This window comes from Ambystoma mexicanum, chromosome 9, assembly GCF_040938575.1.
Source record: "Ambystoma mexicanum isolate Mex_15411 chromosome 9, UKY_AmexF1_1, whole genome shotgun sequence".
NCBI lineage: Eukaryota > Metazoa > Chordata > Amphibia > Caudata > Ambystomatidae > Ambystoma > Ambystoma mexicanum.
In genome coordinates this window covers 83354347-83376946 of record NC_090931.1, presented here as the reverse complement: position 1 = coordinate 83376946, position 22600 = coordinate 83354347, and the positions used below count along the sequence as shown (strand labels likewise).

General features: G+C 46.8%; 1 protein-coding gene across 4 annotated transcripts in view; it reads right to left on the bottom strand.

Annotated features, from left to right (window-relative positions):
• DDX25 (DEAD-box helicase 25) overlaps positions 1 to 22600 on the bottom strand; it is a 1022381-nt gene that overhangs the window by 66545 nt on the left and 933236 nt on the right. For all 4 annotated transcript variants that reach the window (XM_069617288.1, XM_069617290.1, XM_069617287.1 and 1 more), the window contains one exon: positions 2543 to 2731. In XM_069617288.1, coding sequence (XP_069473389.1) covers positions 2543 to 2731 — 189 coding nt within the window. The remainder of the gene's footprint in view (positions 1 to 2542; positions 2732 to 22600) is intronic.

Below are 22600 nucleotides of genomic sequence, written 5' to 3'. Positions count from 1 at the left end.
GGACAACTACACTGGCCAATCATGACAAAGTGCGACTTGGGTTTCCTAGGATACCCTGTGCAGGGGGTGACTACACCCCTCCCTCACATTCAGCCCACCTAGACACCCAGGCGCCTTGAGGAGTGCTGAGCAGAAGCTCGCCAAAAGACAGTGAACAAAGAAGGCGAACCTAGTTTGCTGCGCAAAGTAAGACACAAGAAGGACTAACAAAAAGAAATGGCGAATAAACCCAACCGGAGCCAAAAGAAAGAATTTGGTCAAGCGGGTTTATGTTCGAGGTTAATATAATAGCCAAGAACAGTACCACGTTTATCTAATATAATCGTGGTAGAAAAGGTAGGGTAGATACCACTGCCACCAGCCAAGTCTTAATGTTAAGGGAGCGAAACAATGCTCTAGGAGGTACAGATACAAAAGGGATACAAATTAACCCTTTCCAGTACTCCATGGAAGATGGGGTGTACTGGATCTGTGGTACATTGACTAAGTAAAGTTAATGGTAACTTTACCCTTTTCTGGGGGACGGTAGTCGACTCAGAAATGGAGTCGAGGGAAGTCTCAAAGACAACCCTGTGCCACGGCACTAAAGGTGCTGTGACGCACAAAAAGAAGGGGGGCTACTGAAGTGGTGCACTTCAGAGTCCACAATCACAAAAACAGGTAGAAACACATAGCAAAACACAGGTAAGAGGGGGGAAAAGCTCTCACTCTTAAGTGGAAAAAAATAAACTCCAGAAGTCCAGCAAAGCTGCTGGGGGACTCACTAGGTGAGGGAAATCAGCCATAGATGAGAATTCTCCCTAACACGCTCAGCAGAGCCTTTCTCAAATCTAGGATGATAACCACCAATGTAATCTCACGGCTTTTTTGCCCATTCAATCAATAGTTTCTTATAAATGGGATTGATCCCATAATTCGTTACGTATTGGAAGAAAATCACTTGCGTCGGCTGAACTCGAGTTAACAAATAGTAGATCCAGAGCCAAAGAGTAACAAGAGAAAGAGAAAGCAAGTTGAAGAAAGCAACAAAACCTGGAAGAATCCAGTATCTGAAGTGTGATTTCATGAGTGGTGGTGAAAAAGTTACCTACGGATCGTGTATTGACTTGAACTGGGGAAACCCAACTTTCAGGAGAAGGAAGTAATTCACCTGTGCTTCAGTTGTTATAATAATGGTAGTGTCAAGATAGATTCATTTTGGACAGTGGACTGAATTCACTGATGACTGATGAGCACCTTAGTTTGATAGGGAGGTAAGACCGGTAGTTTAGGGAAAGTTAGGAGTTATTACCTAATAAAGCATGAAATTAAGGAATTAGTGAAGATGAAATATGTAAGGTGGAGTCACAGAGACAGACAATTAAAAGAATTCCTGGCAGTATACCAACAGCCAAAAGGGTGTGCAACGAGACAAGCAGAGAAAAAACTGACAGGAGAGTATAAAAAGGTATCCTTACAATATAGAGGCCAAAGATAAGACATAGAACTGTCTTTGATATTGAACAAGAGGAAAAGACCAGAGTTATCAGGAAGTTGTGAAGAAGAAGCCAGGGCAATGGTGACACCCACTGGATTAAGGAGTTCTATCAACAAGAGACTTTGTGTTGGAGTCATTTGTTTTTTTAAAACACTTGAAATGCCGAAGGACAAAGACATGATCCCTTTCGCCTTTACATTTATTTCAATAGAATGGGAGGGTCAGAATAGTAATTTGGGCACAGTACGGTTTTGTTTTGGACATCCTGACACTGACTGATCCTTAGATTTTGATTTATGTAGGGAAACACCTTTAGCACAGGGACAGCGAGACCTTTTCCCAATGCCTTTATTTTCATCACTAAGTCTTTAACCAAAACCATGTCTAAAGGGACTTTCAGTGCTGAGCCTTTACACATACCTCATTGAAAACACAAATGGTCATCACTACAGACCTACTGCCTACGTACAAATAGATACCCTTTATTTCACCAAAAAAGCAAATCTGGCCTGATTTTTAAAGTTTTAGAGTGTACCAAAAGCAGCCACACCCTGAAAGTAGGTTTTTGGGGTGGAGTGTGTGGCTTGCATCATTTTAGAGCCACAAGCTTTGCAAATGTCCACACACACACACACACACACACACACACTCTGTTTGGCGATTGCCCCTACAGTGTAAATGAAGCAAGATTGGTACCATTTGCTTCTAGTACTACATTTTTACCACAGCAATATTTTTGCTGCTGGAAAAGTAGAATATGTGCTAGATTACCTATATTTTAACTGCCAACAACAACTGGCTCCATTTACCTACAGGTGCAATACCCAATAAAAATCCAGCCAAGATCACCATCTGGCTGAGCAGTAATTTACAGTCTGTGATTTCTTATGCAATTAGAGCTTTAACGTTTCAGAACAAACATCTGATGCAGACACTTCAGGTGTGAGAACAGACTGAAAAACGGAATACATTTTCCACAAAAAGTTACAATTTTAGGAAATGTAAAAAGCAGGTTAAACATTTTCTAAGGTATCTCGGAAGTAAAGATTATTGCAAAATACTCACCAAAGTGCTCTTCTATTTCAACTATCATGTAGTAGTTGCGATGCTCAACAAGATTCACGGCAAGGCCCTTTTTTCCAAAGCGACCTGTCCGCCCAATGCGGTGCAAGTAGGTTTCAAAATCCGTATCACCGTCCTTTGTCAGTGGGAGATCAAAGTTGACCACTATCGACACCTGCTCTACATCGATGCCTGAAAAAAGGATAAAACTTACTATGGTCATATGGTGTAAACCTGTCCATAACATTTTAAGTATGCTCATAGCTATGTTGTGAGGAATAGAAACTAGCCTCAAAAGACATTGGTTCAATTAAACTATATTTAGTAAGGAAAAAAGCTTGACTGTAGCAAAACAAATTTACTTTCACAAGTTTACTTTGTATAGGCTACACCTGGATACAGAAACAGCCTGCAATTACAAAGCTTTAGGCCAAAAACCCACAATTACCAATGGAATGTAAGCAAACTAAATCTATCCTTTGGCCCACCAATAGAGTGATTGTGAGAATGCCAATGCATTTATAAAAATGAATCCTGCAGTGGCTTGTAAATCTCAAACAGGTGCAAGTGGATCAAGGTCACCTGGCCTAAGCACCACCCACATTCTTAGCCCTGCCTCTTCCTTCCTGCTCTCAACTATTAGATCAAGGGTGTCTCGCCTGGGCGTCCTAAGCGAAGGGCAGACGAAAAAAAGTGCAATTCCTTCTTGTACCTGGAAGGGCAGACGAAGAAAAGGGCAATTCCTATTCGGACCAGGAGGCCCCAGGGCCCGACCCCCTGCTCAGACAGCAGGTAAGCATGCACCAACATGTATTACTCCCTCTGTCCCCACAGGCCATCCCCATCCCCTCTGGCCCCACCCCCCGTGATATTCCCTCGTGCCCCCACCATTCTCACACACAGATGTTGCCTGTTTTGCTCGATTCTTCTACCCTGCACCCCTCACCTCCCTCAAGCTTACTTTTGGAGTCTGCCCTGATAAATTCTGGTTTCACCATCACCGTCTTGTGGCCAATGCTGGATTTGACTCTTATGGACTTCATTCATTCACGGTGCGTCACCCTGTCTCAACTCTCATGCTGGACTTCCTTTGCATCTTGTACTCATGGTAGCCCTGACTCATGCTGTTCCCATCTTCATCTTGTATCCTGGCTTGCAACATTATGTGTTACTACTGACTTCTGCAATTGTATTCCCTCTCCCCTCTTGCTTCTCCACTCTTGACTGCTAACTCTGTTCGCTCCTCCTTTCCCTTCTCCCTTTTCCTATCTCCTCCCATTACTTTCTTCTATGCACTTACTCTATCAGAATTGTCCCTGGACCTAATATGATTGCAACCTTGTCTGTCTCCTCCCCTTACTGTTTTTTTCATCCCCACCCCACCTCCAGCACTATTTGAAATGTCATCAGGCCTAGTATGATAGTCGCATGTTTTGTTCCTCCCCTACCTTTCTGCACCCCTCTCCTCTTGTTTTTCTCAAGGCTCTAACAGAAATGTTGTCAGGCCTAGTACGGTAGTCACCTGTCTGTTTCCATTTCCTTCCCATTCGCCCCCTCCATTCCTTATCTATGTCTTAGCTCTTGCATCTCAAATGTCGTCAGGCCGAGTATGATATTTAATTTCACATCCTTACTGTTCATGGCCTGTAAGAATGTCATTGTATTTTCCCTTGTTCCCTCCCTTGCCTTGAAGCGCTTTGATACACACTGTGTATAGGAGATAAATAAACTATATCAATGTGTGATGTAAATGGGACCTGATCCAATACATAAGGTCATTGGTCATTCTAGAGTAATGGGGGGGGGTGTTAGAACCAGTAGTGCTCCTGATGAATTGCTTTCCACCAACCGCGAGTGCTTTGGAACAATGCAGAAAGGCTGACTAGTCTCACATAACGAGAGTGGAACCAAGGGGAATGCTTGCACACAGAGGAATGAAAGGGGCACTCATGGGTCACCTTGTTTAAAAACAAAGTTCTTGCATGTTAATTAGCCCAGAAAAAGACCAACCTAATAGGATCCTCTAACCGGCCAGTTTACAATTAATCTTTCCCACTAACAATTTGGTTTGCTAAAAAAACCACTGCTGTTGGTGTGGACAACTATCAAAAGTACAATAATGACTGCAGGTCTAACATAATACAGATGTTGCCACATCAGTGGACTACACAGAACCCATGTTAGGCAAAAATGGATGTAGTAACCCTCTGGGAGACTACAGAACCCTTATCCTCTGGTTATTAGGTAACCCACCTATTGGTAAAGGTCTGTACTACACAGGTTGGTAGTGTGACTGGGCTGCCAGACTTACCTCAAGAGGGGTAAATGTGAGCTGTAAATCCACAAATACAAGTATCCAACTAACACTTGCACTCAAGGTTTCTAGTAAAAATGATTTACCAGTAGTTTTTAAATAAGCATTCTTTTAAAAGGTCAATATATGTAGCAATCAAATACACGTCGAAATACTTGTTCAGAATTATCAGAAAGCTAGTAAATACTCTTTAGAGTTGCTTCTTACACACTTCCTACACCTTGAGGTGACTTCGCGAACTAGGACAGTAATTGCATTTATAGATCACCATGGCATTTTGTAAATTCTGAATTCACAGAAAGGAAAGGTTATAGGAAGGAAAAAGGTTAAAACAGGTTATCAGAGCATGTGAGCACTATAAAATCTTCAAATTAAGTCTAGATAAAAACCTTTCCCAGCAATATTAGTTTAAAACCAATGCATCGCCTATGAGGGGCCGTCAGAATCAAAGTCGAAGTCGAATGGAATAGAAGAGTATGCAGAGAGCCAGGAGAGCCAAAGTCATTTGGAGCAAAGTCTATGGAGCAGAGGCACTTCTTAGTTAAAGTCTTGCACAAAGTTACAGAGTTTGTTGAAGAATTATCACTGTACGGTCACAAGCTGTTACACCTGTGAAAGTTAGAGTTGAGCTCAACTCTAGCAAAGCAGGCACTGCAAGTCTCAGCTGAAAAGAGCAAGCTACAGACAATGAGGTAAGTACCCCACGTCAGAACAGTACCGTTGGTTAGAACAAGAGTAGTCCAGCTGGCTTCCCTCTGGTTGCAGCATTGCAGATCCTGTGTTCCTGGGCCTCAGTTGTGGGTACAAGAGGGAGGACATCTGGGGACTACTGGAGCAGCAATTCGAAGGTTGGTGGCAGCTATGGGCTCTTTTCGGATCAGCAGCACTTTGCGGCTTCAGCTCTCGATAAAGGGTACCACCGATGATCTTGGACACTGGTTGGGCTTCCTTCACTCCTTGAGTCCTGCACTTTGGTGAGGGGACTCTAGCTCTGTTCATCCTGCTTCTGGAGGGTCCCGAGGAGCTTCCTGGAGCTTGAGGCCGGATTACAGATGCTGCACTCCACTACGGATTTCTCAACCCCTGGCGCTCAGCACCTGCGGCAGCAAAGAAGTACAGATAGTCTAGAAAGGTCTTCCAGTGGAGTTCGTCTCGGGGTTAGTTGGTTCCACTAACCCAACGGAAGAAGTTGTCCCTTCCACAGCATCTACTGTCGATTAGAAAAAGGAGTTTCAGCACAGTAGCAGGGCTTCACCGGGCAGTTCAACGGTCCAGTATGATGTAGCACACTTTGTTCAAGGTTTCTTCGTCGGGTTGTTCTTCCCAGTGGTCGACTCAGTCCCCAGTCCCAAAACCCTCGCCTTTTAAGCAGGTTACTCCCATTCATACACAGCCTAGCTGTCACTCAAACACTCAAGGACAGCCAGCCAATCAATCAGGTGCACCTTGATAGAGGCATTCAGGTTTCTCTAGAGAAGGAGGACAGGGGCGTTTCGGGGGCCTCCCTCACTTCCTGCCCTTACAGACACACTGGAGCCAGAGGCGGATTTCAGTACTGAAGCCCATGTACAGCAACCCGAACAAAGGGCTCAAACCTGGCTTGGAACGCAGAGTAAAACCCACGAAAGACCTCACTAGAAGAAAATGGCGACAAAAGATGACCGGGATCATTTTGACAAAATGGTCCCCCATGGTTGCTCTACTGCAGCTAAGGATTCAGTCTGCGGTAGAAAAGCACAATGGTGGGAACATTAAACCACTGCCAGCAGCATTTAAAGTCGTGAGGGTAATATTTTATTTACACGAGTAGGTAACCCCCTGGCACTCCACATAAGATGCTGTGTGTTGGACCTACAAAGAGAAGTACAGTCAATTTCACTTCACTATTCTTGGGTACAATAGTTCTAACAAGAAAGGGTATTTAAACTGGTTTTCTCTGTGACACTGCACAGAAGGTGCTGTGTCACCATACAAAAAGTAGATGCCTGTGGAGTTTGTCAGACTCCAAAAAACAAAGGAAACATAAAATCCAAATCAGGTCAAAACACGAGAGTGAGAAAAAGGGCAAAAGTCCTAAAGTCCAGCAAAAGAGCTGGGGGTGTCCAAGGTTTAAGGGAATTGACACAGAAATGAGAATTCTCCCTAACAATCCAACATAACTAAAAATTAAATGGGACCACTGGAGGGTTGTCTAATAGATCAACTCCTTTGTGAAGGATGGATGTCAAGAGGATAACCAACTTTGTCCCATGTATACTGTGAAATAGACTGCAAAAGGAATAATACTCCAAGAAATGGCCCTCAGTCCATGAAACCCAAATTCAAGGAGACAAAGAGGAGAGCAAAAATGTGATTCAGCAAGGGAGCCTTTCCTCCTGGAAATACTTTTGCCAAACACTCCTAGAAACCGTCACCGAACCTTGTTGCTAGCTCCCATTGCAGCTCACCAACTTCCAACAGACTTTTGCACAAGTTGCTGACTTCCTCCCCAACTTCTCCAAGGTTTAAGTTACTTACCTGTAACTAGTGTTCTCCAGCATGGGTCTGGCATGGATTCACATGCTCATGAATATTCCCAGTCAAGCTGGGAATCCTCGGAAAAAGAAAAAGTTCCACTTTCGCTTGAAAACTATTTCTCCTCTAAAGCAATCATTGTCCTCAGGGTCATACTGCCCCATCCAATGACATTCCTCTCCCTAATCTCCACCCCTGGTGGCCATTTTCAGATGTGGTAAGCCCATAAAGTGGCAGTATAAACCAAGAAGAGCCACAGAGGGGGAAGGAGGGAGGCATTGCCTGTCAATCCATGCAGGTGAACAATAGTTAGAGGTACATAACCTAAACCTTCTCCAGTATGGGGTCTGGCATTGAATGACATGCTCATGATTAACGATATCACAGCAGTACATATACACTCACCCCTGGAACAGACTAGCCTTAAATGAACAGTTTGGGTAGCACCACTTGGCCGACTCGGGACTCCTCCCTGGAATTCCTGTCGACGCAGTAGAAACTTGTGAAGGTGTGCGTGGACCTCCACGTAGCAGTCCTACAGATGTCTAACATGGGCACACCAGAGGGAAACACAGCCGTGCTGCAATCGCTCTGGTGGAGTGAGGTCTCGGCTGGCTCATCAGCAGCCTACTAGCCAGTCAATGACTGTGCATGATGCAGCCGCAGAGCCACCTGGAGATGGAAGCCTATGACAAGGCCTTTGTGATTCACAGGTCCAAAATTGATGAACAGCTGAAGTTTTCTGAAACGTCTTTGTGCGTGACATGTAAAACTTCAAGGCACAGGCAATGTCCAGCAAATGCAAGGCCCTCTCCACTGGCAACGACAGATTCAGGAAGAAGATTGGCAACACCAAAGGCTTGTTGACGTGGAACTCTGAAGGCACCTTCAGCATAAAGGTGGGGTGTGAACGCAGTACCACCTTTTAAGCATGGAAGGACAAGTACAGCTGCTTGCACGACATGGCCTGGATCTCCCAGGACCTGCCTGGCCGAGGTGATCATCATGAGGAAAGCAGTCTTCCACGATAGAAACCCGAGCAGGGCCGGATGCATCCTCTCCAAGGGCGCACCCATGAGCTTAGTCAAGACCACATTGAGTTTCCAAGCCGGGGCAGGAGCCTTCACCAGCAGAAAAGTCCTGAAGAGTCAGTTGAGGAACTCCTTAACTAGTCTGTGCGACAACAGGGAAGGCCTACCCAGGGCCGTGGTGTAACTGGATATGGCAGCCAGGTGCACCTTAGAGGCATGAACCAGTACAGCCTTGGCCAAAGCAGATATGGTAGGAGCTGTTTGTCTTTGACACAGAGGGATAATCTTCTGAGCCCGGCACCACATGGATGAACGCTTCCACTTAGGGCCATAGCACGTCAACGCTGAAGAGGCGCTGGTCTTGGTCAGAATGTCCTTACACTCCCCAGGTAAAGAATAATGTCCAAACTCTAGGGCTGCAGGAGCCAGGCCCCGAGCTTCAGCGACGCTGGACCATGGTGCAGAATCGCCCCTGCCTCTCTCGAGACAAGTTCCGGAAGTAGTGGCAGCCTGATGGACAGGCGCAGACAGACGTAGCAGTTAAGGATACTAAATGTGCCACGCCCACGCCAGAGCGACGAGCATCATCCTGCAGTGGCACTGAGTGTGCTGATCACTGGTTTATAGTCACTGCATCGAAATGCCAATGCATAGAAAAAGATGCATCGAAAATAAAAGCATCAAAATAATGTTTCACATTAAAAGTACATATCCATCAAAACTTTGATTGAATGGATATGTACTGTTAAATGTAAAAGATAGCATTTCGATATTTTTATTTTCTACCTTAAAACGTTACATGTAGCTGTCCAGTGCTGAAATTTCGGCACTGGCCAGCTCCGTGTAAAGTGTTTGTTTTTTTAATATATGTGGAGGGGGGAGGGGGGGTTTCATCCCTCTACCCCCCAACGCCCACCCGCCTTAACCCTAACCTAACCCTTAATCTAAACCTAGCCCCAACCCTAACCCCTAAATCTAACCCATCAAAAATAACCATCGAAAATTATTCAATGAATATGCTTTTTGATGGAAAGACCCAGATACCCTGATCACTCGTAGCAGGAGTGGGAACGGAGGAAAAGATTATAGGAAAAGTCCCTCCCACGGGAACGAGAATGCATCCCCCATGCTCCTTGTTAGGGAGAATTCAAATTAATAGCTAATTTCCCTTACCTAGTGTGTCCCTCAGCAGCTTTGCTGGATTTCTGGGGTTTATTTTTTCCACCTGGTAAGAGTGTGAACCTTTTTCCCACCCTTACATGTGTTTTGCGGTTTATAGTGACTTTTTTCGAATGTCACATTTTCGAATGCCATTTTGTCGAATGAAAAATGCAGAAAAAAAAAGGTGATTTTTTTTATTTTTATTATTTTAATGGGGGTTCCCCCGACCCTGTTTTTTTTTTGACACTTTTTTTTACTAAACCAAAAAAAACAAAAAATGCATTCTGAAATTTTTTTGCACCATTTTTTCTCAACAAATTGGCATTCGCCAATATGTATTCGAAAATTTTACTGGATACCGTGTTTTGCCATGTGCATTTCTACTGTTTGTGTGATCTTGGGCTCTGGACCACACCACTCCATGAGCCCAACTTTTTGTGTGTGTTACACAGCAACTTCAGTGCAGTGACACAGGGTTGTCTCTAGGACTTCCCACTGACTCCATTTTTCTGGTGCTTACTACTGTGCACCAGAAACAGGTAAAGTTGCCATTTACTTTATGTAGTCATTTAAACTACAGACCCAATACACCCCATCTTACATGGAGTATTGGAAAGGGTTCACACTGTTCCCTTTTTGTCTGTACCGCCTGGAGCCTTGTTTCACTCCCTTAACACTAAGACTTGGCTGGTGGCAGTGGTATCTACCCTATCTTTTCTACCGCGATTATACTATATAAACGTGGTACAGTCTTAGGCTATTATACATAAACCCGCTTGACCAAATACTCTTTTGGCTCCGGTCGGGTTGGTTGGGTTTAGTTGCAATTTCTTTGTGTTAATATCCTTCTTGTGTTTTACTTTGCGCGGCAAACCGGGTTTGCCTTCTTTGTTCGCAAACCTTTGGCAGGCTTCTACAAAGAAGCCCTCCTTTAGTGTATGGGTGTCTAGGTGGGCTGAATGTGAGGGAGGGGTTTAGTAACCCCCTGCACAGGGTCTCCTTCGAGATCCAAGTCGCACTTTGTGTCCATTGGCTGGAGGGGTTGTCCTGGCTGGACAACCCCCCTGCTGTGTGATCGACAGCCAGGCTTTGTGAATGGGGGATTTTTCACATAAAAAGGCAGCACTCTTGGGCTGGCAGTCAGAGTCGCCACTGGAACTACAAGAACCGAAGAGAAGCGGAAAAGACGGCTGTTGCAACCGAGTCCCAGTGAAGCCCTACTGCAGTCCTGAGCAATCTACCCTTCAACGACAAAAGATCCAGTCTGGGGTCTTCTTCCCTTGAGCCTGATGGGATCAACCAGCTCACCTTTCTACAGCCAGAGAATCCTCTCCTGGGTCAAAATCGCTGCGCAAAGCTGTAGTGGTCCGGGATAGCCATAAGAAGAGCCCTCTCCTGTTTTAAAGGAGCGCACCTTTTATTCAATGTTGCTCTTGCTGCTGCTGGCCTCATCCCTGGGTAGTGCAGATCACTCCAGACGTCATCCTTGTCCCCACGACTGAAGCTTCAGGAACCACCAGTCTGCAGGCACTACACCAGGAACAACTGCAGTGGCACCAGCTTTCTTCATACGAAGAAGGTACTGTGCACATTTGGTCGTTCTCTACGTCCGACCTTGAGAAATCGGGGTGAACCCTTTTTCTTACCGAAGGCTTGTCCTTTCTTCCTTCCCCCTTATAACTTTTGCCTCCTTTTGACAATATCTAAGTACTCCTGGCAACGGTGATCTCGAACTGTTCTACCGTGTGATCCTGGGCAACCGAGCCTTGCTCCATTTGACACTGGCGCAGGCCTATTGACTTTATCTGCATTTTTGAACCCGTCCTCTTATTCTAGTGCCTTGACAAAAGTATTGCCTATGATTTTTATCCCCTTTGCCTTGGTTGTTATTCAAAGAGCTAAGTGTGTTTGACTACGGTTACATTTCTTCCCGTGGGTGCGCTTATCTTTCCTAAGACTGAACTGTCATTACTGTCAAAACGTGAGTGTTTCTTAACCCCCGGTAATGTCTTTTGTTTCACAACACAGGTCTGTCGAATCCTAAGGTACTTCGCTTGAATTGTCCTAAACCAAGGGAATTGTTTGTGTGTAGTATATTTAAGAGTGTGGTTTTGTTTAATAGAAGTGAAGTGTTTTGTGAATAGATGGTTTAAAAATAAATGTACTTCTATTTCTTAACCAGAAACCTTGAGTCAGTGTTTGCTTGAGTCACAGTAATTGTAGTGCTTTGTGTAATTCCTATTACTGCTCATTTGCTCTTCAGATAAGTCTGGCTGCTCCACTACTGCTACCACTATAACTGTGTTGTACAGGCTTGTACCAAAGGTGAAATTGTACTGCCACTTGTGGACTTAATCATCTGTAGTGTTCCCTAAGGGTACTGCAGAGGATTCTGCCTAACAGTCCTCTGCTGCAGGAACCTGCTGGCGAACTTCTGATACTTGGAATTTGTTGCTGTTGCGAAAAGGTCAATCTGGGGTTGACCCCATTCATGGAAATGAAGATCCTCAGTCCTGGCGAAGCTCCCACTCGTGACATGAATGTAGCTCCATGCGAACGAGCCTGCGATGGTGTTCTTGGTGCCTGCCAGGTGAAAAGGGACAAGAAACATGTCCTGATGAATGGCCCAGTGCCACAGATCTAGGGCCTCTTTGTAGAGTGTCCCAGTCCTGCTTCCGGATGTAGAACATGGTGGTGGTGTTGTCCGCAAGATCCTCACCACCTTGCCCCTCAGCGATGGCAGAAAGGACTTGAGGGCCCAGAAGACGGCTCGGTACTCCAGTACGTCGATGCAAAGTTTTCTTCATGTAGCCAGAGTCCTCTGGCGTGCAACTGTCCAGTTTGAGCTCTCCAACCTTCCAGAGAAGCGTCCGTGGTGACTGTCTCCTGGTAAGGCAGGACTTGGAATGGGACCCTAGTGTGAAATGAGAGTGCACGCCCCACCACTGTATTGCTCCTCAGAACTCTTTGTTGAGGGCGGTCTTGTCCGTCCAGGATCCCGAGACTTGCAGCCACCTCACATCCAGAAACTTCTGGAGAGGCTTCATCTGTAGTCTGAAAGGTGGACGAAATTGCTGCAGGAGGACATCATGCCCAACAGCAACTTCACGGGCCTCACAATAGCCTACTGTGTCAATGACAGGCACTGCACCTTCCCTAAGATGGATACCAACCCCTCTTCCGGGGGAGATGGCAAGCAAGTCAGTGTTGAGTCGGGCTCCCAGAAACTAAGCCTTCTGAAAGGGCTCCAAACAGGACTTCGGACAATTCATGGAGAATCCCAGATCCATCAGCTAACGCAAAATCCTCGCTGTGTGCTGGCTCGCCAGACCATGGGCGCAGGAACCAAATTAGCCTATCGTCTAGGTAGACGTGGATGCCCTCAAGACGAATAATCGCATCACCGGAGACGAGCACTTAAAGACCTTTGGGATGATTTTAGGCCAAAGGGACCACGAACCACAGGAACTTGCAGTGCTTCTGATGAATGGGGATGTGGAAGTAGGCGTCCTCCAAGACCGTGGCCAACCACATGCTGCAACGTGACCACCCTGAACTTCTGTGACTTCAAGTGCTTGTTGAGGCATCGCAGATCCAGGATCTTTCACCACCCTCCTGTCTTCTTTCGGACTAGAAAGTATCTGGAGTACACCCTATGGACCCCTTTTATAACATGGCGTGGGACCTCCTTGCAGCAGCTGCGCCACATGTTGCTCTTGTCAAGCCACAAGGGGACACGAGGAAACCTGCATTGGAACGCCAAGGTGTGCTCCTTTCCGAGAGCGTACAGCACCGGTCTGTCGGTGGTGATGGTCTTCCACATGCTGACGTACCTCACCAGCTGGACTCCCACTGGCGTGCACAAGTGGGGCCCGAGTCCACGGACGGTTCAGGTCTGTTTCGGTGTCAGCTATGCAGACAGCAACGGCGCTGTCTTCTACCGCTGTATACCTGCAAGCGACCCCTGTACGCCTCATGCTTCGTGGAGACGGAAGGCTTCCGATAAGGTGTGGTGTAGCCCTTGGAGGGCCTGCTGGGTTTTTCACTTGGGGAACGAAAGAATGATGACCAACACTGCTGCAGGGTACCCAGCGAACGCGCTGACTCCGTGTCAGTCTTGATGATTTTAAGAGACTCATCAACCGTCTTGTCAAACAGATTCCCCCCCCCCATCGAATGGCATGTCCAACACTTTACACTGAACGTCTGACCAAAAGTTGGTGACGTTCAGCCATCCCTATGAAGAGACGCTCCCTTTTCCATCTGACGGAATCAGTGTGTCTGCAATGTCCACCATCTCCGTGATGGCGTGGTCTGAGGCAACTTCCCCCTTCCCCGAAAAGCTCAAGCGCCTCCGCCGTCTTGTCAGGTAGGAAGTCCAGAATAGGGCCAGATTATATTAGAGCTCCCGGTCGTAGCGGGCCAAAATGCTCAGGGCATAAGCAGCCTGAATGGTGCTGGCAGCCGTGCAGATCATACTTTTTCCCCATAGCATCCAGCTTCTTCCCCTCCTGGTCCGGGGATGCCATGGTCAAGGACGACTTGTTCGCAGAGCATTTCCTGGCCGAGACTGACACCACAGAGTCAGATGAAAGCTGGGACCTAAAGCAATTGGGGGCTGAATCCGAGACCCTGTATTTCTTCTGGGGACTATCCCAGCTATCATCCAACAAGGGGACCAACATGATGGGTTTTCCGCCCGGACTCCCAACGTTATATATATATGATATGAGATTGATGTTGTAAAAGGAAACCTTCCTTTCTCGATGCCTCGGGCACAAGTTGAAAAAGTATCGGAGGCCCTGGACAACATTGCGTGGAAGGAGCTGACCTCATCAGGCAGAGAGGCCCTGAGCGGGTCATCCGCGACTGATGGCTCTCCATCTGATGGCACAAAGTCATTGGCATCTGTGTCCTTTACCGGAGCCGCAGTATCCATGAGCCTGGCAGGATCCCCGGTTGGGGTCAGTGTCAGAGGTTGAGGCGGTGGTGGGTTGGTGCCTTGGACCAGCAGGCTCCTTTGACTTCTGTTTGCGCCTAGAAGAGCTTCCAGAAAGGGCTCTTGGTGGCCTTCTAGCCGTAGCAGGGCCTGGTGTGGGCAGCAGTCTCTGCTGAATTTCTGATACCAGCGTAATCAGAATGTCCAATGAAACATCCCTAGATTAAGGTGTAGAAGGAATGATAGGTGGATGCTCCCGGCAAATCGGGTTCTTCCCACGGTGACCCATTTTCCAACAAGGGTCGCTGGACCCCTTTGTGGTCTGAATAGTAGCCCTCAGGCAGGTAGTCACCCTCAACAGAGCTAGTATAGATGTGCACCGGTACACTTTGCTCTGTTCTGTACCCCTACTAGCGGTTGTATGAGCCTTACTCCTTCCCTTCTCCTGGGACGTCACGAGGGAAGCGGATGCTGTCCTCCTTCCAGGGGTCTTCGCCGAAGCAGCGGCAGTTACCTCACACCATGCAGGTGGGTACATCCACGGGGCAGCCATCGCTATGGCTGTGGCCACCCCCGCCAGATGCAATGCAAGTCTGCCTCCCATCGGGGTCTTGTGGACTAAGGCCACAGAGAATTTGAGGCGGCTGATGCAGGGGGTGGTGGTAAATTAGCTTTTGCCTGGGCTGTCTTAGTACCTCTTCCCGACCACGACAGGGGAATCTTCTCTGACCTCTTTGATTTGACAGTCCTCTCCCAACTGAGTAATAGCAAAAGGACCTGTCCCTCCAAGCCGAACCAGTGGGGGGTGGTTGTCCGATTGCAGCACCAAGGGATTTGATTGCTACTTTGGAGGTCTGCAGCTTCTCAGGGCTCAGGTTCAGTCCTGCTGCCAAATAAATGTGTGCTGTGAAAGGACATGTTAAGAAGTCTGGACACCACAGACACCCCGGCAAAGTCTGAAATGTGGCAAAAAAAAACCACATTTTCCACACATTTCACTCGGCTCACCCATCGAAACATACCGCCAACACCACATGGCCTAACGTCCCGCGTTCCCACAGGTGTCCCGATGAAAACGGTACCTCATGCAGGCCTCCCTACAAACGGCTGCGTGAGGTACACCCCCCTCCATTTGGGGTGGGGGGGAGAGGGCCACCAAAAATGTGTGGGACAGGCCCCCCGGAGGGTGGGGCAGTAAGGTTTGGTCACATTGGGGCCAGATTGGCACACTAATGTGCCCCTCTGCGACAAGGCAAGTTTTGTAAAGAAAGAAAAACATGGAAAATGGTACACTACACTTTATGGCGGGCTGAGGGGCACCTTAAACCGCCAGGTAATTTTCGAATGTAATGGCGGGTGACCCTCTACCCACCCACACCAAATGCAGGAGGGCATCTCATTCAGCCCTCCCTGGGGTCAGATGCCCCTTACTAGGAGCAGATATCTGCCCCCAGGGAGGGCTACAAGAAAAGGCCCTCCCTTTCTACTTGGTGGGGGAGGGCCGCCACCATTTCAGGGGCCAAAAAAATCCCAGGTCCCCCAGTCCCTGTTGATTTCTTTATTTTTTTTTTGCCCCCTTCCCTGGGGGCAGATGATCAGCCATCTGCCCCCAGCGTTGTACACATGTGCCCCCATGCTTTGGGGGGGGGGGGGAAACGGGGGCTAGCCCCCACCTCCCCCTGCATTCAAAGAAATCCCTTGTATCTAGTGGGCATTGCTGTCCGTGCATCGAGCGCCCTGCGCCCGATCCGCAGGCAGCAATGTTGTCACAAATGGTGTTGTTGGAAAGGGGAGTATCTCCCCTTTCCAATGACACCTCCCTCGATCTGCGGCTTGAAATACAGCCGGAGATCGAGGGGGAGAAAGGTGAACACTCACCTTTTATTGTCACTGCAGCAGTCCGAAATGGCTGCTCCGGTGAAAATTACTTTAACGTCGGCATGCTTTACGCACGCTGACGTGAAACTGAAGGTAATCTAGTGAGCAGGGATCGCTCAAAACAGAGTGCCAAAAAGGACTAGGTATCTCGTCCTTGGCATTCTGGAGGGAATTCCAAGGATGAGATACCTTGCCCTTGGCACTTAAGGGGTTAAGTGATGCTGGAGGGTCTCGCATATTTAGAACAAAGACCTCATTAGCCATTTGTCTTTGGCTGAGCCAAGGACAAATGACAGGCTGAGCATTGACCCCTTCTGGGGAGGGGCAGGAAACTTCCCTCTACACCCTACCCTGATCAAAGGGATTTGACAGCGGTTTGTTGAAAGGAGAAAAAAAACTGCTCAAAGCAAGCTGTTTAAAATGCTTGTTTGTGATTACGTTTTGAAAACCTTTATCTTTGCAACATGGACAAATCTAAAAATTGGTAGTTATAAATCTAATGTTATGCTCTTTCTGTGGAGACATTAGTGAACCCTGTACTAGATAAGGTACCAAAGTTACATGAAAATAATAATTGGAGCAAAACTTTTGATGCTGCAAATGTGATATTGTATACCCATGTTCTAGGGGTAATCGCCCAGATATGTATTGAATTAGAAATTGTTAGGCCAAACAGTTATGATTAAAATGGACAAAATTCCACAGAACGACAAAGACAGCTCTCACAGAGATGGGAATTGGATGCAAGGATAACCCACAAAATATATAATGTGTCTGATTTTATTAGGGGGCATAATTATTGAAATGTATTTGTGCAAAAGTTAAATTGTGGGTCAAATCAATGTGGCAGTTCCTAAATTGCATCATAAAGATGACAGCTCTTTTCTGACTTCCAACCAGAACAAGGCAAGTGCCTCTGACCTATCAAAGCCGAGTGGGTGTGGTTTGAAATTCTGCCCCTACCATAAACTTTGTGATTTCACTTGGCATGATAAATATAGGAACTGCACCACACACAGACAGATTCCTCACTACCTCCTGATTTCCGCAAAGGACCTTGTTCCCGACTTCATCCTGTCCAGAACGTTTAATCTTGTCCTGATTCCAGACTTCTTTGCAAAAACCAAGGCCCAGCAATTGCTGAACTCTTTTCAGCTAGGCCCAAATCCAACCATCCCAAACTTAAGGGAAAATAATTCTGATCCAGTCTGGCTTGCTACCATTAAGACTTGCATACTGAACTCGCCATCACGCTAATCTACTGTGGCCAGTGACCAGAAGGGCCAATCCAATCCAAATCCAGTTGCGGTGCCAGTGCAATTGACCAGAACCGCCTCAGTGACCATCCTGCCAGAAGTGCCCTGTTGCCGGTAGACCTGATCCGGGATGACCAGAACTTCGACGGTCCAATTTTAATTAACAGTGGACTGTAAGTATAAACAAGAATCATAGTATATATTGCCTCTCTCAAGCCATCCCATCTTTAACTCCAGAACCTCTAATATTGTGAGAAGCATTCTTGCGCTGATTTTTTCTCGTTTGTTTCATTAAACCATAACCCATTCGTGATTTGGGTTAAATAAAGTAATTCCCATACAAAACAGAAACCAGAGTATCATCCATGAAGAGTTACAATTGGCCATGCGTAACTGTGGAGATTCACGGGTGACATTCTCTTTTTCATAGTCATTAATATAGTTTAATAAACCCCATCTGTCATTTTCAAAATCAAATTTCGACTTTTCTGTTCTATATTTTTCAAATACGCCTCTCACTAACCTTCCATAACTTCTTCAATTTTATAGCTATAAAACTAATTTCAACTCTCAATTAAAACTAAGATCTGTAGCTTACTCCACAACTAAAAGGCACATTGCGGAACAGTATATTTGACCAGTTTTATTTAAATTTTGCAAACGTTTTACACACGTCTTTTCCCATCCAAAATGTTTAACTTCCATTCAGATCTAAAGTGTGTACTGTTTATCCTGTAGCTCATGTTGGTTAGAATCTGTTTAGTATTGCTCCCAGAGGAAATTATATCAATTTAAGCATTTTTGCACTGTTTTTTATTGTTTCATAAAGCCCTTTTTCAACTGTCAGTTTAAAAGTGTCCAAGCTCCAAAAACGTTTTCTGTTTGGGGAGGGAAGATAATATTCCAACACTGTATTCTGTTGTTCATTCCTGAATACCTGCTATTTAATTACATCTGTGTAGAATTGTTCATGTGTGAATTTAGAACTTTGCAGGGGGAAATATTAACCTAAGGGCTATTTGTTCACAAACCAAAACTGTCTTTTCTCTGTGTTGTATCTTCTTTGCTGCTTAAAAGTGAATTCAATTGCCTTACTTATTTTCTGATTTGTATTGTCACCACATTGGGGACTGCTGCTCCCTAATACATATGAGAATGCATTACTTACCGTAAAAGCATTTCTGATGGTTGTATCTGCTTAGATTCACATGCTGTGCATAGGTCCGACATCCAGTGGTCACTGCGGAGTATTGCATTTTGTTTTTCGTAGTCGAAAAGGGGACGTCGACCAGGCGTGTCTGAAACACTATCCCTATAGTGACGTGCGTTGTACCCACAATCCCTCACGCGTCGAGGTCCCTCTGTTTGTATTTTTTCTGCCCTGAGGGAGCCTTCTAGACGTGAGTGAGTACAGAAAGAGAGAGATATATAAAGGAAGTCTATGTTCCTTCCATCCGAGCGGGGAGGAAGGGTGGGCGCATGTGAATCTAAGCAGATACAACCATCAGAAATGCTTTTACGGTAAGTAATGCATTCTCTTCTGATGTTTGTTAATCTGCTTAGAATCACATGCTGTGCATAGACTAGCGAGCAGTACCCGGAGTTGGCGGTGGGTTATGAGAAGGAACAGTAGAGAAAAGGTGTCGTAATACTGCCTGTCCCACCTGGGAGTCAGATCTAGAGTGTGTATCTAGACAGTAGTGTTTTGTAAAGGTGTGCACAGAACTCCAGGTAGCCGCTTTGCAGATGGACTCAAGGGGAACATTTGCAATGAATGCTATGGATGCCCCCGTGCCTCGAGTAGAGTGTGCTCTTGGCTTAAAGGGTAGTTCTCTCTTAGCAAGAGTATAGCAGAGAGTGATGCATTGAACAATCCATCTAGAAATAGTGGATTTTGAAACCGCATCTCCTTCTCTTCCTGCTGCCACCGAGACGAAGAACTGATTAGTCTTCCTCAATGGTCTGGTTCTTTCCATGTAGAACATGACCGCCCTGCGTACATCAAGTGTGTGCAGAGTCCTTTCTCCCAAATTGGAAGGATTTTGAAAGAACGTTGGTAGTTCTATAGACTGGTTTACGTGGAATTTAGAAATAAATTTCGGAGCAAACCTAGGGTGAGTGCGTAGAACCACTTTATCTTTGTGAACTGTAACAAAGGGGTCTAGAATAGAAAGAGCCTGAAGTTCACTTACTCTCCTGATGGAGGTGATAGCTATTAAAAAAGCAGTCTTAAGAGTAAGATGTTTAAGGGATGCTTTGTGCATGGGTTCGAATGGAGAGCCCATGAGTCTGGTAAGTACCACATTAAGGTCCCATCCGGGAGCAGGGTCAGCTATCGGGGGGTGTATTCTTTTTACTCCCTCCATGAATGCCTTTATAACTGGGATCCTCCACCACGACACTTTGCGTTGGGAGGTGGTGTATGCAGAAAGTGCCGCTAGGTGGACTTTAATGGAGTTAAACACTAGGCCTGAATCCAAGAGATGGGTCAGGTATAGTACCACATGTGTGGGAGAGCAGTCAATAGGGTTGATGCTTTTACTCCTGCACCAGATGACAAATCTCTTCCACTTGCTAGAATAGCAGTGGCGAGTGTTCGGTTTTCTGGCTTCCCTGAGGATGTCCATGCATCTTTGCGGGAGTTGTAGATGTCCGAACTCTATGACCTCAGGAGCCAAGCTGCTAAATTCATGTTCTGGGGGCATGGGTGCAGAGTCCTGCCCTTGTTCTGAGATAGCATGTTGTACGGGCAGGGGAGTTTTACTGGGGGAGATAGAGACATCTCCATCAAGTGAGCGAACCATGGCTGTCGGGCCCACATTGGGGCCACCAGTATCATGGTCACTTGTTCCTGGTGCATCTTGTGTACCACCTTGTTGAGAAGGGGAGTCGGGGGAAAAGCGTAAACAAATTTCCCTGACCATTGCATCGATAGACCGTTCCCCTTGGATTGGTTCTGGGGGTACCTGGAGGCGTAACTTAGGCATTGAGAGTTCTCCAGGGTTGCGAACAGGTCTATTTCTGGGAATCCCCATTGTGTGAAGACGTCGAAGACGATGTCTTCGTGCAGACGCCATTCGTACTCTTCGGGCAGGGGGAAATCTCTGCTGAGTCTGTCTGCCAGCAGATTGAGTTCCCCGGGTACATGTAGTGATAGTAGGAACATGTCCTGTTTGAGAGCCCACTTCCATATATTCTGGGCCAGTTTGGACAAGCCTGGAGAGTGGGTGCCCCCCTGCTTGTTGATGTAGTACATGGCTGTAGTGCTGTCCGTAAGGACCATTACTGTCTTGCCTTGTAGGTGTTCTTGGAAGGCTTTTAGCGCCTTGAATACCGCTAGTAGCTCCAGTAGATTGATGTGTTTGGATGCTACGTTCGGAGTCCACACTCCGTGAGCAGTCTGATGGGATAGGTGAGCACCCCATCCTGTGAGGGATGCGTCTGTGGTTAGAGTGGCTTCCGCCGCGGGTGTGGCAAAGGGTTTTCCTTTTTCCATGTTCCCCTTTGTCCACCACTGTAGCGAGAGAACCAAGGCCTGCGAGACCACCATTAGATCGTCCCATTGTCCGCTGGCCTGACACCACTGGCTGTTGAGCCACTCTTGCATTGGGCGCATGCGCAGGCGCGCGTGAGGTACCAAATAAATACACGACGCCATCATTCCTAGCAAGCGCATTGCTTTGCGTACCGTCACCTCTCGGCCGGTCACATATTGGGGGATCTGAAACAGCATGTTTTGGACCCTCTCTTTGGAGGGGAAGACGAGGCCGTCCCTTGTTTGAATTAGAGCCCCTAGAAATTGTTTGATTTGACTGGGGTCTAGACTGGACTTCTTTCCGTTGATGGAGAAGCCCAGTTGGAACAAAAGGTCTACCGTCTTTTGGGTATTGGAGAAACATGTTTCGTAGGAGTCCCCTGTTATGAGCCAGTCGTTGAGGTAAGGGTAAACTGGGATGGACAACCTGCGCAGGTGGGCCGCAGCCACTGCCAGTACCTTTGTGAATACCCTTGGTGCTGAAGCTATAGCGAAGGGTAGCACCTTGAACTGGTAGTGTTTGCCCTCTATCATGAACCTTAGGTATTTTCTGTGCGCTGGCAACATTGAAATATGAAAGTATGCATCTTTCATGTCCAATGTTGTCATGTAATCTCCCTGTGAAAGCAGCGGGATCACCTCCTGTAAGGTCACCATACGAAACTTTTGGGGTTTGATAAACTTGTTCGCTGGGCGCAGATCTAATACAGGGCGCATGGTTAGATCCTTTTTGGGTACAAGGAAGTACACTGAATAAATACCTTCCGTTACCTGAGATAGAGGCACGACCTCTATGGCTCCTTTTTCCAGCAGTTGTTGTACTTCTTGAAGAAGGATGGCAAGATGTTCCGGCGTCAACCGCCGTCCCCTCGGGGGTCTGTAGGATGGGGAACTGTTGAATTCGATACAGTATCCGTGGGCTACGGTGGAAAGTACCCAACGGTCTGACGTTATCTCCTCCCATGCAGGAAGAAAGGATGTTATCCGGCCCCCGACCGGTGTTGCATGGGAGGGGACGCGAATCTTCGCGTCACTTGGAGTTGTTGGGGGCTTGGGAGCCTCTGGGGGTGGATCCCCGACCTCTCCCTTTGCCCCGGCGTTGGCCTCTTTGGCTGTACTGCCCACTATTGGCTTGGTAATTGGTGGCAGGGTATTGCTGATGGTGACCTTGTTGTTGTTGCCGTTGGCCACGAAAAAAGCGCTTGTTGCCATAGCCGCGTCTGGTAGTGGGCTTAGAGATCTGGTAAAGAGTCTTGATAGTGTCGAACTCTTTTTTGGCCATCTCTAGGGCTTCATCTACCGCTTTTCCGAAGAGGTTGGCGTCCTCGACAGGTTTATTTATTAAAGACGCCTGTGTCTCCGGTTTAAAGCCTGAGTTGCGCAGCCATACATGGCGCTTTAGGAGTATTCCTTGTACCAGGGAACGTCCTGCT